Raw genomic sequence first — 12694 nt, 5'->3', positions numbered from 1 at the left:
CAGATTAAAGGTCGATACAATCATATGGCTTCACAGGGGAAGTGCATTCAAAATAACAGCAGATTATCATTTCATTGAAGTGTCCTCTAAGATAAAATCGAGTGTTTTTAATTCCAATATCTGAAAAATCATCCATTGTCGGCCCTTTCGATTCTCATAAGGAAAAAACAATGGGCTAGATGCCACTGATAATTAAGGCACAAAAGTCAATTACATTGCAGACTATTGGACGAAACAGATTATGTAAAAAGTGCCCCACCTCGAAAAAGAGTCACACTAGCCTCAGAAGGCAGCGCGATTCCTCTTCCACAGCTGCACTTTAGCCTAGGTATCTCTCTACCAGGGTATGGTTTCAACAGACGTCCAGAATCGCTTTTGGTCATTGTGCCACGCAAATTGTTGGCACCGGCCTTCACAACACAGATACCAGTCAATATGAGGGGGGGGCGTGGCCGTGGTCGTGGTGGGAAACAGAGGGGTGGTTGGAATCAGTCTCCTCGTCAAAGAGGCAACTTCGCCAACTATGATGTTGCGACTCCAGCACAGAACGGTAGCTTCCTTCGAGACGTCTGATTAGGGCATTGGGCAACATAACTAACTGACGTCCTTATAACAGTTGCCTTTACACTACTCGACGAAGCCCGACAGTCCTCTCATCATGACAACTCGTTCTGGAGCAGTAACACGCAGCTTCGGAAGAGACCCGTCACCTTCGTCAGTTCGGGCACTCACGACCCTTTGCTCGATCTCCAGAGAGAAACAGAGACTACAAAGGATGGTCCTCAGAGCACTGCAACGCCCGAAGACTCGATAGTCAAAGAAACTACACTCCAACAAGAAGCTCCTGTAGAAGCAATATCTGAAACGATAGATGAAGAACCATCACTTGTACAAACAATCCATGTCGAAGCAGCAACTGAAGAGAATATACTTGAAGAAAAAATACCCGAAGAAGCAATGTCTGAAGAAATAACACCTGAAGAACCAATACTTGAAGGAACAGCACCTAAAGAACCGATAATTGAAGAAACGATATCTGCAGAGATAGCACCTAAAGAGAAGACGTCTGAAGAGAAAGCGCCCGAAGAACCAGCACCCGAAGAAGCAATGTCTCCACACAAGGCAACCGAAGAAGAGATTAATGGGGATCCAGCATCTCAAGACGACACCTCTAGCGATGAAGTCATTGTCTTTAAAGGCCGAAACGCCATGAAGCCGAAAGAGCAGGCTCCCAGCATCACACTTACGTCTATGACAACCGAGATTCGTGCAGTGGAGAAACAGATCTCAGTTGCAGTTAGGGGACCTCAACTCCGTACTACACTAGAAGATGACGATTCCGACGATCTGCTATGGCCAACAAAAAAACGAGGCAAAGCACGCAGCCGACGGAATCGGGAGAAGGACGAAGAAGACGCTTGGATCGCCGATTACATCGCCAACATGCGCGAGAATGGCGAAATGTTTGAGGGTATGGGAATTGATGACGATGACGATTCAGATAGTGGATCAACAGATGGTGACGCTGAAGTTCCTCCATCGGCACCTTCAGGTCCAGAGAACGCCAAGGAAGTTGAAATTGATTCAGAATCAGAAGATATTCCCGACCTCGAAGATATTCCCGATCTTGATGACGTTGAAGAGCAGGCCGGTTTCGATTTCATGGACTGGGAACGGCCGAGCCTGCGACGTAAAAAGGGCAAGGGGAGGCGCCTGCAGTTGCTCGGGGATGACATAGATTCTGACCTTGAGGAGCAACTTCAATCTGCGTTCAACAATGATCGGCTCAAAAAGGCCCAGAGGAAAAAGGAGAGGGAGGAGTTGCGAGCTATGGGATTGCTTGGCAAGAAGGGCCAGGTTGACCTGCGAGCGAAATACTCAACAGGCATAACCATGAGTCAAGTTGCAGAGGAAGTGAAAACGTTCCTCCTTGGATCTCAAGAAACGCACGTATACCATAGCACTTTCAAAGTGTTCATCTTACTGACTGTTTCCTAGCCTGAATCTGCCACCAATGGATAAACGAACAAGAAAAATGGTACACGATTTAGCAAACAAATTCGATATTAAATCCAAGTCGATTGGGGCTGGCGAGCAGCGTAGACCAGTCCTTTATCGAACGAAAAAGACGACATATAGGGAAGCCGCTTTTGAGCAGGCCGTCACACGAATTAAACGGCAATATTCACGGCCCTCTCAACCGTCCAAACAAAGTCGACAGAAGCCGTCAGGACGAAATGATGCCGGAACTAGCTACCGGGATGGTGAGGTCATCGGTGCGTCTGCGCCAGAATTGGGAAGTGGAAACCGGGGTCGAAATATGCTTGAGAAAATGGGATGGAGTACCGGAACACCTTTGGGCGCTAGTGATAATCAAGGTATACTGCATCCTGTGAGTCAAACAATGAAAAGAACCCGAGCGGGCCTTGGGCAGGGGTAGAAAACATGGACAATTTAGGAGATTCTGTAATTGTTGATGCAGAGGAAAATAAAATAGCATAATGTGCAGAAACCATTGCTTCGAGATATCCTCGATAGCTATTGTACAACCGCGAACCCCATTGACCGTGAAGACATTGCCCCCATAAAGCAAACCATCCGTAACGCATTAAGAGATCCCAAAGGCGAAACACAGTCACCCATCGTCTCGAGTAAAGACACTAAAGTCACGCAAACAAAAACCCAAGTTTTCAGATTTGAAATCAGAACCAGCCATCTTGACCCTTTATTTCGTGGATGAAGAGTACTTGGTGACGGCCTTGGTGCCCTCAGAGACGGCGTGCTTGGCCAATTCACCCGGCAGGATCAATCGGACAGATGTCTGGATCTCTCGGGAAGAGATTGTGGACTTCTTGTTGTAGGCAGCCAGCTTGGAAGCCTCGGTGGCAACGCGCTCGAAGATATCTACTCAAGTCAGTATGATTGAAATGGATCAAAAAAGGAAAATGAATGCGAGAAAAGCTTACCGTTGACGAACGAGTTGAGGATGGACATGGCACGGTTGGAAATACCGGTGTCAGGGTGGACCTGCTTGAGGACTGTGTACCAAGTTAGAATCAAATGCAAAATCAGAAAAGAGTGGAAAAAATCCAGTGTTGACCAACCCTTGTAGATGTAGGAGCTGTAGGTCTCCTTGCGAGTCTTTGACCGCTTCTTCTTCTCGCCAGAGGCGGCGGTCTTCTTGCCAGCGTCCTTCTTCTCGGGAGCCTTGCTGGCGGTTGAGGGGGCCTTGGCGGCGGGCTTCTTGTCGGCAGCTTTGGGAGGCATTTTGGATTAAGTTGATGCAATCGATGTAGATTTCAAGTGTTGATAATCAAAATGGCAAAAGGGCGGGCTGGCAGCGGGTGATGATGAAAGTGAATGGTGCGGGAAAGACGTTTGGGGATGAGCTGGGCTTTTGTAGCTGGACGCGTTGGTGCAAGTGGATTACTGATTTGCTTGGGGGAAGCAAGTAGGGGTGGCGCGAGCGAAGGCGCGTGCACGCCCTCGTAGCTGCAAAAGTGCGGTAAAACTGCTGGGCTGCAAAAAAGGGTGCCAGGCTCTGGTAGGCCCGAAAAAAAAAAAAGGTTCGCTACTACAAGTACCATGTATTCACAAGTCACTGCTTGTGCTCCAGTTATGCGACACTAGGCATTTCTCGGCATGGCGCACTTTGATTATCACGCATTTCTCAACGGGGCTCGGAGTCCCTGCACCAAGATGCGATTGCCTTGCTCGCTCCATAACGTCTAGTCGCGTCTTTTTTGTTGTTTTTCTTTTTTTTTTCTGCTGCCATTTCTTTGCTCAGCTGCATGTGATTGGCTAGTCCCAGCCTTTTTTATCGATGCAGCTTGTCTCTCCACCAGCCCCCCCTTCCAGCTGAGGACGGATGTACCTTTTTTCTTGTGATCTCACCGGCGCATGTACCTCCCGCCTTTGCCTTGCGCGCTGGAGTGTTCTGCCTGAACGCGCCCTGGTACATACCGCCGCCTCTTAGCACGAGGGCCTGGATAGCCTCACTTTTGCCTCAGCCCTGCCTACCCTGTAAGCGTAATGATTCCAGCGATTGCACCACTATGTATTCAATTATTGTTGCTCGTGCATGTATTTTTCAGTGGTTGCTTCTAGATGATGTGCATGTGCGCATATGATGAAAGCCATAAGGCGGAGTGAGGTGATGAGACGCTCACAAATCCCCATAATCAAGTTTCCGCACAGCAGTAACAAAGCAATCTCGAGGCAACACCATTACAACCCAACAATCATCAAATGTTTCATAGTAGACCACATACGTGTTTAGCATCATGCTAAGCAAAGGCCATTTGTTCTAGCCAATATTAAACAGCCACATCAAAAGCAAGGAGCATGTAAGCAAAATCATGTCCCTATAGATACTGCAATGCTTGTATCTGCATACACAGAAATGGACCCGAGGCAAAACGACTGGGTACGCGAATTATAGCGGCACGATTAACGAAGCCTTGGAGCAAAATTCACAAGTACCGCCCAGGATCATCCATCATTTTTTGTCCAATAAGCGGGCTACGATTTAATCCAGAGCGAGCGGTATCCATCGTTTTGCTGTGGTGCATTTTTCGAGTAGGAAATGCTGCGAATCGACGCGCTGTACCAATATTTCACGCATAAAAGTACACAGAAAGAGTAATTGAAGCCTCATACACTCCCTACGTGTGTAAGAGTGCACTGTTAATAATATAGAGTGATAGCATCAGCATGATGAGAATAGATTACCCAGCCATCATGAACACCGCATTTGCGGCTCACACAACACGAGCCAGCTCTGAGATGGGGCAGAGATCGCGAGGAGAGAATGCTCAGTGCCGGGATACCAAGCCATGTACCGCCTAGGTACCTGGAGCCAGACATTAGCTGCATCTCTGCCTGGACCCAGTTTGGCAGTACTCGATGTACTTTGTACACCCCCCCCCGCAGTTCCAGTTGATTGTCGCATTGTTTTCCTTGGGACACGTCTATTTTCCCAAATCGGACTAGCGCATTTGTAGCTTCAGAGGGAGGGTGATTGGTGATCTCGCGCGCTGAGCACCAAAAACTACTTAACGTAGATTCCCCCCGCCGAACTCAAACCTCTCCATTTACACTGTCTCTCAACTATCCACGCTGCACGTTTACCATTCCGACATTTGCCGCATCTCGCACCTTGCATCTACTTTCGAGTAATTTTTCGTTAATCCAAAAACCAACTTCAAAATGACTGGCGGCGGCAAATCTGGCGGCAAGGCCTCTGGCTCCAAGAACGCTCAATCGTAAGTTCACTTGACGCGATCCACGCGTTCTGATCCAAACAAAGATCAAAACAATCCATCCGCTTGAACACGCAAACCTGACTCCATTCCAGCCGATCCTCCAAGGCGGGTCTTGCGTTCCCCGTTGGTCGTGTCCACCGTCTTCTCCGAAAGGGCAACTACGCTCAGCGTGTCGGTGCCGGTGCTCCCGTCTACCTCGCTGCCGTTCTCGAGTACCTCGCTGCCGAAATCCTCGAGTTGGCTGGTAACGCCGCTCGTGACAACAAGAAGACCCGTATCATCCCTCGTCACCTTCAGCTCGCCATCCGAAACGATGAGGAGTTGAACAAGCTGCTGGGACACGTCACCATCGCACAGGGTGGTGTTCTGCCCAACATCCACCAGAGTAAGACTTCCAGAACCACAACAAGAAGTAAATGGTTACTGACTTTTGTACAGACCTCCTCCCCAAGAAGACGACTGGCAAGACTGGCAAGGGTTCTAGCCAAGAATTGTAATTTTTCCGTTGGTCGTTTGCGCTTTCTTTCGAGGTCGTTTTGGTTGTCATAAAGGGGTCAAGGGATAAGGTTTACGGTTGCTTTTGTACGTCTGGGTTGTACATTAATCCCCCACGGCTATGATCATGAATCAATTAGGGTTTTTTTCAAATGCACTTCATTAAAACGTTTACCATTCCAATTGGTCTCTTCAGTCGCAAGTGATGTATGATATTGAGTTTGATAGTCAATCATGGTTGAAAAAGGGTTCAATGTTTCGTCTCGAATTCTCATCTGGGCTGAGTAATTCCAACACGATATTTTCTTTCCACATTTCTCGTATAATCCTTTAAATGTTTTTCATTGTAAACGCCACTACAATTGAATTGCAATTCGCATCTCTTCAATGTCTATAATATTCGATTATTTTGTATGGGGTTTTTGTATGCGTATTTCTCTACTTGCAGCTCTATTACGCCTCTTTGGTTTTAGCTGTTAGCTTCCCCCCACTAGCATCAATTCAGTATTCACCTTGGCTGTGTTTCCCTTAGCTAATACGGAAAGGGCCATAAATAGCGGGTTAGTACTACTCGCAGTTTAATGGGGACCTTGGTGGCGGCGTCTGTCGTAAATATGTCCTTGTACCTCGCCTCATTCTGTTCCGTACCTCTACCAAAGTCATTCGATACGTGCGGCTTCCGTGGCTTCAAGCGGTGAATTCTCAACAACGTCGGTTTCTGGCTCAGCTGTTTTCTTTCCCACACAACTTACTTAACATTTTTCTTTGCTCTTTTTCCATCTTCTCCCGTTGCGATTGTCATGTATTAGCACTATGCCGGCCATTGATGATTCTTCTCGCCAGCCGGCGCAGGATGCTGGCGGAAAGAGGGTTCTACCCCTCATGACCCGCGATGAGATTGAGGCCATGATTGCCAGCGGAAAACATATCATTATTCACGGCGGATATGTCTTGCGGCTTGATGGCTGGCTCCAATATCACCCGGGAGGACCCAAGGCCATCATGCATATGGTGGGCAGAGATGCCACGGACTGGGTCGAAGTGTAGGTGGACTGTTTCATCGGGACAACGACGCGTGTGCTGGACGAATTGCTAACGCTCCTTTGTTTCAATCTTTAGCATACACTCACAGGACGCAAAGGAAAGAATGGCCAAGTACCGCATTGGCAGAATTGAGGGCTCCTGGCTGAACTTCCGGCCGCCTATCCAGGGCGGTATCTTTCGAACAATGGAAGAAATTGAAGCGGACCATAGCAAAGGTATCTATGGCATATCGACAGGAGAAGATATCAGCTCGGCAAGCTCACGGGCACCCTCGCCCGTGTTTGACGTTGACCCAAAGTCGCTGCGTGATCGAAAGAATGCGTCGGGTCACGAAGCAGCGAGGTCGGGGTCCTTCTCGTCTGAGTCAACTACGGACAAGGCGCCGCTAGATGGCATGTCTTATTTAGACGTTATCACTCGCGAGTACATCTCGCTTGACCTGGAAAAATATCCCGCTGTTGACGAGGCCACGCAAGCTCACATCGTTGCCAAATACCGCGAACTGCATCAGAAAATTATCGATGCTGGTCTCTACAAGACAAACTATTCGGCATACGCCTGGGAATGCCTTCGTTATTTTTCTCTGTTCGCTTCGATGCTGATTGCCCTTTCCTATGGTTACTATATCATCAGTGCCCTATCCCTTGGTTTCTTGTGGCATCAGCTCGTCTTCACAGCCCATGATGCTGGCCACATGGGCATTACGCACAACTATTATATTGATACGACCATTGGCATCTTCATCGCCGATTTCGTCGGTGGCCTCTCCCTAGGTTGGTGGAAGCACAACCACAACGTTCACCACATCGTGACAAATGCTCCTGAGCACGATCCGGACATCGAACACATGCCGCTCTTTGCCGTTTCTCACCGCTTACTGGGATCCTTGAGGTCTACCTTTTATGAACGAGTTATGACATATGATGCTGCTGCAAAAATCCTCCTGCGCATTCAGCCGTGGACGTACTACCCTTTCTTGGCACTTGGCCGTTTCAACCTCTACGTCCTGTCTTGGGATTATATCATCAACGGAAAGGGGCCTCGGAAAGGCCAGGCTGCATATCAGCGGTGGCTCGAGCTAACAGGGCAGGTGTTTTTCTGGATCTGGTTCGGCTATGGAATTATGTACAAGTCGATACCCGATAACTGGTCGCGCTTTGTCTTCTTGATGGTGAGCCACGTTGCAGCCTCTCCTCTGCATGTGCAGATTGTGCTGTCACACTTTGCCATGAGCACCGCCGACCTGGGCCCTCAGGAGTCTTTCCCGCAGATGATGCTGAGAACGACAATGGACGTCGATTGTCCTCGCTGGCTCGACTTTGTTCACGGAGGCCTGCAGTTCCAAGCCATCCATCACCTATTTCCCCGCTTGCCGCGCCACAACTTCCGCGACGCGCAGAAGCTTGTCATTGAGTTTTGCAAAGAAGTCGACATCCCTTACGCGTACTATGGATTCACAACGGCCAATGGGCAGGTCATTGGCAGGCTTGCAGAAGTTGCCAGACAAGCCGCCATCTTTTCAAAATGCCAGGAAACCATTACCAAGACGAAAGATTTTGCTATCTGAATGCTATAGAATGTTGCTAGATAAAAGTCTTGCACTTGGATAGAGAGTATATGTGTGTATGAGAACAAGAAATAAATCCAGGTAGGTTAAGAGAGAGAAAAGAAAAAGAAATAGTGCGGTAGAAATTTGCATTTTATCTCGGCCGCTTTACTGTTAGCTATTAAGAAAGCTTCAAAAATTTTTTTATATAGAAGATTGGAATATCTTGAGAGTTCATATTTGGTGGTTTCTCGCAGCGATCTTGTATCCCGTACTAACACATAGCCTGTACGTAATCATGAAAAATACTTGGTAGACGCCTTAGCCTCAAGTATCTCTAGTCATAATTATGCAGTGTCTATACTTAAACCTCTACTCTCTGGGAAGTACCTTTTCCATCGCAAACTGGTAGATACAGTAGCACACCCCAAACCATCGCAAAGCCGCGAACATTTTTTACCATTTGACTCGGACACATTACAGGCACTTCCAGGTCTCCATTCCAAAGCAGCACCTATAAAAGCACAAAAAGACAAAAATGTCTGACAGCGATGATGAGCCCATGTAAACAGCCCCTTTCTCTCACTCTTGTCGAAATTCCGGAATTTGCAAAAAAAAGCAATGGAGGAGGGGTGGGATATATTGAAATGGCTGACTTTTGATGGAATATAGCACCCTCTCGGCACATGCTCTCGCGGCGCTCAAGTCATTCGAGGCAGAGAGAGACGAGCACCAGGCAAAGTTCCAGAAACTGAAGGACGAGGCGGAGAGCAACAGCCTGCTGTCCATAGATACTTTCCAAGAGGACTGGAATGAGTCTCAGTTTTGGGTACGTCTTACAAACGTTTGGCTCTTTCACAGAAATATCCGCGAAAGTGAAGGCTAAATGCTGATTTGTCTATAGTATTCAGAAGAAACTGCCAATACTCTGGCTACGGAGCTGCTTAGAGATGCGACCAGTGACATGACCATCGGTGTTGTCTCTGCGCCAAGTGTTTTCGTTGCGCTCAGGAATCTCCTGGTGAGTTACTACAGAATCATACAAACTGTATGAGAAGGAGAGAAAGCAGTGCTAATGTTCCCCATTTTCTACATGCTGTAGCGAGATCGAAGCGATGATGAGAAGCCAAAGCTTGTTCTTCTGGAACACGACAACCGGTTTGGCGTGTTTCCCGAATTTTACTTTTATGATTTCCAACAGCCAGTCAAACTACCAGGTATGAGAGTCAACTCGAATTTTTCCCTATATATTATCATTGTCTCTGCAAATTTTCTTCTTTCTCCTAAGATCTGCATCAAGTCTTAATACTTATATAACAATCTCATCTGCACGCAGGTCACCTCAAAGGATCCATGGACAGAATTATCGTTGATCCACCATTTCTGAGCGAAGACTGCCAGACCAAAGGTACTAAATTCCCACCTCGATATCCAATACCCCCCTCTGGATCTATAAACTAATTAATCCTGGCCGTAAGCTGCCTTGACCGTGCGCTGGCTTCTCAAACCAAGCAGTGGCGGACCATCACCCAATCTCATTGTCTGCACCGGAGAAAGAATGGAGTCCCTGATTCTCAAGCTATACAAGGCACTAGGAGTGCAGACAACTGCCTTTGAGCCCAAGCATACAAGAGGCCTCAGCAATGAGTTTTACTGCTACGCCAATTTCGAGTGCCCAAATTGGAAATGGCGGTAGAGAAAAAAAAAGAGGATGCCACTGGGGTATCTCATAAGCACGACCATATTGACATAGGAGGTAGACGGGTAATTGGATGTATAGACAGCCATGACAGGACAGGTGCCCTTTTTAAAATAAGACACATAGCCATATTGACGAGCTATAGGATGCTGGATTGTATGCTAATTCATCCCATGGTCCAGGGATAGTGGGTATAGTAGGTATGGTGTCCTTGATTATAGCATAGACAATGATGCCTCCTAGGCGAGAGACCGGATGATATAGAACAATAGATACGCCTGGGCGCCAAGCACATCCGACGTCTTGGCCAGCTCTACCCTGTGATCGTTGAACTTGAACCACTGTGTTTATTAGTGAAAAGGAACAGACAGAGAGAGTAAGGAGTGCCAGCCATACCTGATCCCCAACTCGACAATATGACACGTAGTGGCCAGTCTCTATCTCGCCAACGTGAACGACGACGCTCAAGAGGTCATAGGTACACGACCTCTCCAGTTCCATATCCTCCCGACTGCCACGGCTGCGAGCACGGTTGGTGTAGGGGAGCATGTTGAGCTGCAGCGGGAATTGAACGGTGTTATCAATCTTGGACGCAGCCCGGTCATGTTTTCCCTGTTTGAACTCGAATCTCTGGGGGAGACATGTCAGTAGCGGACCCAAGGTCTTAATGACAAACAACTTACCTTGAGCTGGATAGATAATACGTTAGGCAGACGTTTGATATTGGTATACCGCCGTGCTTGCTGTGTTGATGCGCAGTTGTGGCACCTATACTCGCATTTATCCGACTTGACGTACTCCTCGTCCAAGCAATCGTTTAGTGAAAGCGCAGGCAGCTTCTGACCCGTCTTCTTAGCTCGTCTCTGTGCCAGCGTGTCAACACCTAGACTGAGATCCAGGAAAGATTGGACCGCATGGGTCATGCCGCCGCAGTTCTGGCAGGTTGTGACTGTTTGCATTTTGCCGTAAAATGTCTGGTGGATGATGCAGTTGCACGTGTGCTCGCTGCCACCCTGCGGCTTCTTCCCATCGCCGTTCCTCTCATGAAGTTCTTCAGCCAAAAACTGGAAAAACTCATGGGCATCCTGCTCCTTGGTCGTCACGAGATTTTCAAACGCCTTCTTTTCTGAAATCCAAAATCCGGACAGGATGTTGGCGGCTGTGTAGCCATTAGTACTTTCCAGCGCGTAAAAGTCCTGGAACATGTCGTCCATGGCACAGCTCAAGCAGTGAGAGATGCTACATTCGCTGCTCTGGTGGCCATCGCTCAGATAGAAGTTGCGCAGGAGGGGGTTGTGAAGGAAGCTCTGAAGCACGACATTCTGATAGCAAGTTGCACCTGCATTGTAGATGCCACGAAGGCCACTCGCTCGGCACGATGCGACGGTTGTGTTGGCTGAGATGAGGCGAGGATCCTCTTTGGCCGAGTCGGCAAAAAGTTCGTCGTGTTTTCGTTTTCGGTTCGCTAAAGGAAGCAGGTTAGGTCACTAACGTCTAGAGACGGCCAATTGACCACTTCCAAACACAGGGAACGAGAAACAAGACATTGTGAAGCGGTATTTGGGGTTTTGCATACTTGAAAACGTCCCGGTTCCAATCTTTCGCACTCTGAGCTCCTCCAGCGTGGGGTCCCAAACGAGGTCGTCGCATATCTGGCAATAAAGTGCACCGCTGCGAGAATCGACATCTGTATTTGTAAGCAACTATGAACCGCATAGCATTATTCAATCGGCCGTATCGGAGCTGTTACGTACAGAATCGATGCAGTTTCTCGGTGCCGTGATCCAGCCGATCGTCTTCGGACACCGTAACTGGGCATTGTAGACACAGGTAGTTCGAGGTAAGGGAAGTGACAGGGCGGCCTTCCGTGTTTGTTGAAGTCTGGGGAACGATGGGACTCGTATCGAAGATGCCTCGGAGGATCATCTTGTAGTGCGCTACCGAGCTATTCATGACCTCTTGGCTCTGGGACAGGAGACGCTGAACATGCTCTGGAAGGCGAGTTAGTAAGCCAGCAATGTGATGCTTGGAAGACTTTATTTTGGCTTGTAGACTCACCGCAGCCGAATACTGGACATCCCGGCGAAGGGGATTTGATTTTGGCATTTTTGGGAGATGCGGGAGTCGTCGGTCGAGTGGACATGGCGACTGTGGGAATGTGTGTGATGCGATTGACGCTCGAGTTTCAACTTTCGACGCGCCTCTCAACCAAGGCCGAATTGCCGTTTGCAAGGATCGACGGTCGATGTCTGTGGCCTTTTTGTGCGGCGCCCGGCGAAGATGGTGGGAAGAGATTGGTAGAGCGATGATAAGTTATTCGGCCTTGCGGGCGATGGGCATTAAGAAGATGTATGTAATCGAATATCGGATGTTTGGGCACGCGCATTAACTCGGCTGGAGTGCTGCTACTAGCATGGCGCATCCGCCGATCGCACAGATGCGCTATAGAGTGCGTGCCTTGCCTTAGCAGCGGCTAGGAAAAGCGGCTAACAGTGACCTCCCAGCACCTTCAGCAAGGCCTTCGAAAGGAAGCACGACGCAGTGAGGAATATTTGAAATGAGTGCGCATGCATGTATTTCTTCGTTTTTTTTTATTATTTAGTATTTATAACACTTCTCATATGTGATATGCATGCCTATTCTTGA

The 12694-nt window shown here is 48.3% G+C and overlaps 6 protein-coding genes across 6 annotated transcripts; 4 read left to right on the top strand and 2 right to left on the bottom strand.

Moving 5' to 3' along the window:
* Window positions 1–435: 435 nt before the first annotated feature.
* Window positions 436–2588, top strand: T069G_03185 (r3H domain-containing protein; the record flags this gene model as incomplete). The annotated part of the gene is made up of 4 exons (XM_056170395.1): window positions 436–550; window positions 617–1946; window positions 1999–2276; window positions 2539–2588. The coding sequence occupies 4 exons, from the start codon at window positions 436–438 to the stop codon at window positions 2586–2588; spliced, it is 1773 nt and encodes a 590-aa protein (XP_056031287.1).
* A 137-nt stretch (window positions 2589–2725) lies between these two features.
* T069G_03184 (core histone h2A/H2B/H3/H4 domain-containing protein) lies at window positions 2726–3267 on the bottom strand (the record flags this gene model as incomplete). Its single annotated transcript, XM_056170394.1, has 3 exons — window positions 2726–2904; window positions 2967–3038; window positions 3105–3267. 3 exons carry the CDS (start codon window positions 3265–3267, stop codon window positions 2726–2728), a joined length of 414 nt encoding a protein of 137 aa, XP_056031286.1.
* Window positions 3268–5208: 1941 nt separating this feature from the next.
* On the top strand, window positions 5209–5761 carry T069G_03183 (core histone h2A/H2B/H3/H4 domain-containing protein; the record flags this gene model as incomplete). Its single annotated transcript, XM_056170393.1, has 3 exons — window positions 5209–5264; window positions 5357–5649; window positions 5703–5761. 3 exons carry the CDS (start codon window positions 5209–5211, stop codon window positions 5759–5761), a joined length of 408 nt encoding a protein of 135 aa, XP_056031285.1.
* Window positions 5762–6572: 811 nt separating this feature from the next.
* On the top strand, window positions 6573–8370 carry T069G_03182 (fatty acid desaturase domain-containing protein; the record flags this gene model as incomplete). Its single annotated transcript, XM_056170392.1, has 2 exons — window positions 6573–6802; window positions 6879–8370. The coding sequence occupies 2 exons, from the start codon at window positions 6573–6575 to the stop codon at window positions 8368–8370; spliced, it is 1722 nt and encodes a 573-aa protein (XP_056031284.1).
* Window positions 8371–8887: 517 nt separating this feature from the next.
* On the top strand, window positions 8888–10045 carry T069G_03181 (putative n6-adenine methyltransferase domain-containing protein; the record flags this gene model as incomplete). Its single annotated transcript, XM_056170391.1, has 6 exons — window positions 8888–8913; window positions 9022–9178; window positions 9254–9370; window positions 9452–9566; window positions 9686–9757; window positions 9828–10045. The coding sequence occupies 6 exons, from the start codon at window positions 8888–8890 to the stop codon at window positions 10043–10045; spliced, it is 705 nt and encodes a 234-aa protein (XP_056031283.1).
* A 242-nt stretch (window positions 10046–10287) lies between these two features.
* T069G_03180 (ubiquitin carboxyl-terminal hydrolase domain-containing protein) lies at window positions 10288–12191 on the bottom strand (the record flags this gene model as incomplete). The annotated part of the gene is made up of 6 exons (XM_056170390.1): window positions 10288–10389; window positions 10445–10678; window positions 10732–11513; window positions 11625–11735; window positions 11803–12039; window positions 12107–12191. 6 exons carry the CDS (start codon window positions 12189–12191, stop codon window positions 10288–10290), a joined length of 1551 nt encoding a protein of 516 aa, XP_056031282.1.
* Between the last annotated feature and the right edge of the window lie 503 nt (window positions 12192–12694).

Source organism: Trichoderma breve, chromosome 2 (assembly GCF_028502605.1).
Source record: "Trichoderma breve strain T069 chromosome 2, whole genome shotgun sequence".
Classification (NCBI taxonomy): domain Eukaryota; kingdom Fungi; phylum Ascomycota; class Sordariomycetes; order Hypocreales; family Hypocreaceae; genus Trichoderma; species Trichoderma breve.
The sequence above is the reverse complement of the archived record's forward strand: the minus strand, read 5'-3'. Positions and strand labels throughout refer to the sequence as shown.